This window comes from Acyrthosiphon pisum, chromosome X, assembly GCF_005508785.2.
Source record: "Acyrthosiphon pisum isolate AL4f chromosome X, pea_aphid_22Mar2018_4r6ur, whole genome shotgun sequence".
In the NCBI taxonomy this organism is placed as follows: domain Eukaryota; kingdom Metazoa; phylum Arthropoda; class Insecta; order Hemiptera; family Aphididae; genus Acyrthosiphon; species Acyrthosiphon pisum.
In genome coordinates, this window is record NC_042493.1 from 125,560,255 (window position 1) to 125,564,361 (window position 4,107).

General features: G+C 28.5%; 2 protein-coding genes across 2 annotated transcripts in view; one reads left to right on the top strand and one right to left on the bottom strand.

Moving 5' to 3' along the window:
* Positions 1–1,590, top strand: LOC103309195 (uncharacterized protein K02A2.6-like). The gene has a single exon (XM_008184053.1). The coding sequence runs from the start codon at positions 1–3 to the stop codon at positions 1,588–1,590; it is 1,590 nt and encodes a 529-aa protein (XP_008182275.1).
* A 108-nt stretch (positions 1,591–1,698) lies between these two features.
* The window catches only part of LOC100571176 (kelch-like protein 17), a 3,809-nt gene continuing 1,400 nt past the window's right edge, over positions 1,699–4,107 (bottom strand). Inside the window, exon 3 of the mRNA XM_008184052.3 lies at positions 1,699–3,612. Within this exon, the coding sequence (XP_008182274.1) occupies positions 3,605–3,612 (8 nt within the window). The 3' untranslated portion in view covers positions 1,699–3,604. The remainder of the gene's footprint in view (positions 3,613–4,107) is intronic.

Below are 4,107 nucleotides of genomic sequence, written 5' to 3' on the forward strand. Positions count from 1 at the left end.
ATGGCATCTGGGCGGTTGCAAAGGTGGGCATTCTTCCTTTCTGGATTTGATTACCAAATTGAGTACATTAAAGGCTCAGCAAACACAATATCAGACAGTCTATCCCGTTTACCATGTCAAGATAATAGTGATCAATTAATAAATGTAGGTAAAGACACCGATGTGCTAAATTGGGTAGAAGAATATTTACCTGTGAGTTTTTTACAAATTAAATCTGAAACAGCTAAAGACAAAAATTTACAAAAAGTAATTTGTTATTTAAATAGTAGCTGGCCTAAGGATGTACCCTATGAATTAAAATCATTTTATAATAGAAGAGATGAATTAATGATAGAAGATAATGTATTAGTTTGGGGTTACAGAATGGTTATACCTAACAGCCTTACTGAATTATTATTAAGAGAGTTACATAGTTCTCACCTTGGCATAGTAAAAATGAAGTCAATGGCACGATCATACTTTTGGTGGCCATCAATAGATTCAGATATTGAACGTACAGCTAAAAGTTGCACTCTATGTTTAGAAAGTAGACCTGAACCACAAAAATGTATTTTAACGAAATGGCCAAAATCATTACATGTTTTTGAGCGCATTCACTTAGACTATTTAGGTCCTATTAATAATAAAATGTTCTTAATCATAATAGATTCTTATAGCAAGTGGCCAGAAGTGTTTGAGGTAGACAATGCTGACACATTCAATACCTTAGAGAAACTTAAGGAAACATTTGCTAGATTCGGTCTTCCTGATACTATTGTCTCTGACAATGGCACCCCTTTCACATCAAATGAGTTCAGCCAATTTTGTGAAACAAATGGTATTAAACACTTAACTTCTCCTCCGTTCCACCCTGCTAGCAACGGTGCAGCAGAAAATGCCGTTAAAAGCTTTAAACTAAGTTTCAAAAAAATCATTAAAGAAAGTAAAATGTCAGTTCACTCAGCCATACAAAAATATTTATTTTTTTATAGAAATAGTGAACACAGCACTACTGGTTATACTCCATCTAAACTAATGTTCAAACGAAATGTAAGAACTAGATTTGATAGGATAAGGAATATGGATAAAAGTATTGATAAAGCAATAACTAGAGAAACTAGGAATTACAAAGGTAAAGTGGACAATAAGAGATTTGAAATTGGAGAAAATGTGTACATTAGGGATTACAGTAAACCAAATAAGAATAATTGGAAAGCATGTATAATTGATGAACAGTTGGGTAATTCTACATATATTTGTAAGGATACAATTAATAATAGTTATTTCAAGCGACATGTTGACCAAATAATCAAATTAGGTACATTCTATGAAGTAGTAGGTTTAAACAAAAAAATCAATGATTATGATAATAAACAAAAAAACTGTGATAAAGAGAGTATTATAACACCACAAGAGGAGGGTGATGAGAATGTAGCAGTACCATTGGAAATTAATGAAGAAAGTAATGATGAGGAAAGACGTATGCAAGGTGAAATTAAAGTTCCTGTAGTAATGGAAAACAAAAATACCAGACCCAAAAGAAACATAGTTAAACCAGAAAAATTTAAAGATTATGTTAGTCATATGGGCATGGTTGCTTTTAGTAACTAATACTTATTTATTTAGTTTTAACAAAAAAAAAAAAAAAAAGTTGTTTGATTAAATGTTAAAATGTAAAATGTTCATGTATCAATTATACATTACTATTAATTAATTGTTATATGTAAATGTTTGTAATATGTTTTATTAAGAAAAAAATTGTTTTTGTTATACATTGTATAAATTCACATTATAAGTATTGTAAACTTAGGGGTGAGCAGATGTAATATATAACATCTTTGATGTATTAATTTGATAAGAAGCACACTCTGAGAATGGTGCTAGTCATTACTATTATTCATTGTTAATTTCTTTTCCCTCCAATTTGTATTGTAAAACATGTTTTTTGAATCTCATTTATATTTAAAATAAAGTTCTGATTTACTTAAATGTATATTTCTTATATTTATTATATATCAATGTATTGACAAGGGGTCATACATTACAGTTATGTATTTTCCCAACACCATGTTAATAATATTTATAATGTGTATGTTCCTCTATGTATGATTCTCTTATGATATTTTCTCATATTTCCTATCCCTTACTATTATTTCATTAATAAAAATTTAACCCTACATTTTCCCTTTTCCTTTTTTTTTTCATTTTATTCATTTTTTTTTTCAATTCCTATATTCTTTTGTATATACTATATATATATATACTATACTATATATTTCCATAATACTTAAATTTTATTTCTATTCACTATATTATTTTAATTATCGCGTGATTTTATCTCATCAGTCCAGATCAAAAGTTGTATTTCTGATCTATTCCAACATTAAAATTAATTTGTTTTACTAAATAGTTGTATTTATTTTTACCTTGCTGATTGAATCCCTAGCGCTCATTGTGCTAATTAATCAAAGTATCAATTCACGCTATTGACTAAATCAACGAGACTATATTCGTATCATTTTCTTATTGGGATTATTTTAGCCATTTGTCCCGTTAATGCTCGCGTTCAAAGTTCCGATAGGTATATACGATATGCATAACTCTTAAACAAAACACCAACTGATCAAATGTCTCTATTTCTTTCCTCGAGTGTAATTCGTCCAGTATATAACAACGGACCACTGATCAAAGTGTAATAATATTAGATCACATGACTCACTGTTATACGCCGTACCGATTCCTAATATTATTGTTATTTCCTGTTCTCTCTTTACTTTTAATTTACTATTTTGTCAGATAAGCTGCTGTTTTATTATTATTATTATGTGGACAATACAATATGCTGTGATCAATTTGTTGTAGTAGTATTGTTGTTAAAAAATTAGACATTCAGACCAATTACTTTTTCCTTTAATTAATTCTACTAACCTGATCGATAAGTTACGTTATTTCTTTAATCAAAATATTTTACAAAATTTGCGTATCCCCGTTTGCTAACCACTGTGTTAAATATACATTTTGTAAGCCTCACTGTTCTCCCACTGTCAACAACTAACAATCAACTTATAGTATCTTTCAATCACATTAATTATTTATTTCTTCTTATTTTATTCTCATATTTTAATCACTATCGCTATCTGTAAATCCATCTACTTCGTCCATATTACTAATAAAATTATTCGGAACTATATCATCTAAATTAATTTCCATCAAATTCAATTCATTTATACTTCTAAGCCTACTACCTCCACCTATATTACTAATATTATTACTATTTCTATTGTTAGTATTGTTACTATTATTATTGTTTAATCGTGCTGCTCCATACATTTGTGCTTTCCTAAAATTTGACCACGCTTCTATATCTATTTCATCATTTAAAGCGAAAAATTTGTCTATGACCCTATTTGTCAGTCTTATGTCTGCTTCTAGTTGTTCTGCAGTTTCTTCCCCCGTGGGCACTGGTGGTTTTATTCTGTTAAATACGATGCTTGCTATTCCTATTCTCCGTGGTCTGTCCTGCACTAGCAGTAGTCTTTCTATATCGAGGTGGTACCTAAGCGGTATACTTGAAACTCCTTGTGCATATGGATTTCTGAACTCTTTTATTAACCAACGACATAGCTTAATCAACTGAAACAATATAATTACATTTATATTCTATTTACCAAAGCTTACCAATAATGAATTTGTATACAATGTTTTTAATCTACTTAATATTAGATGTTTACATTATAAGAACTTATTACTCACATATCATAATTTTAAAAATAATACTGTTCATATTGATCATATTTATAATACGTGTTATAAAACTAATATTAATCTATATTATGTTCCTCTATACCATAAACAGTTTGGCATTAAAAGTGCTATTTCAATTGCAATCAGATTATGTAGAATACTTAAAATAAATATATGTAATTTTAAAAATGTAAAAGATTTGAAATTGTACCTAAAAAATGTTGATCTTACACAAATAGATTTATGATTATCGATAAATAACATATGATGTAATTATGAAAATTTTGTTTTAAAAATATGTATGTAAATTGTCAATAATTGAACTCAATTAAAACTCCCCATCACAAGCTATGCTTATAGGGAGTTGCAAATTTTTGTAATTTA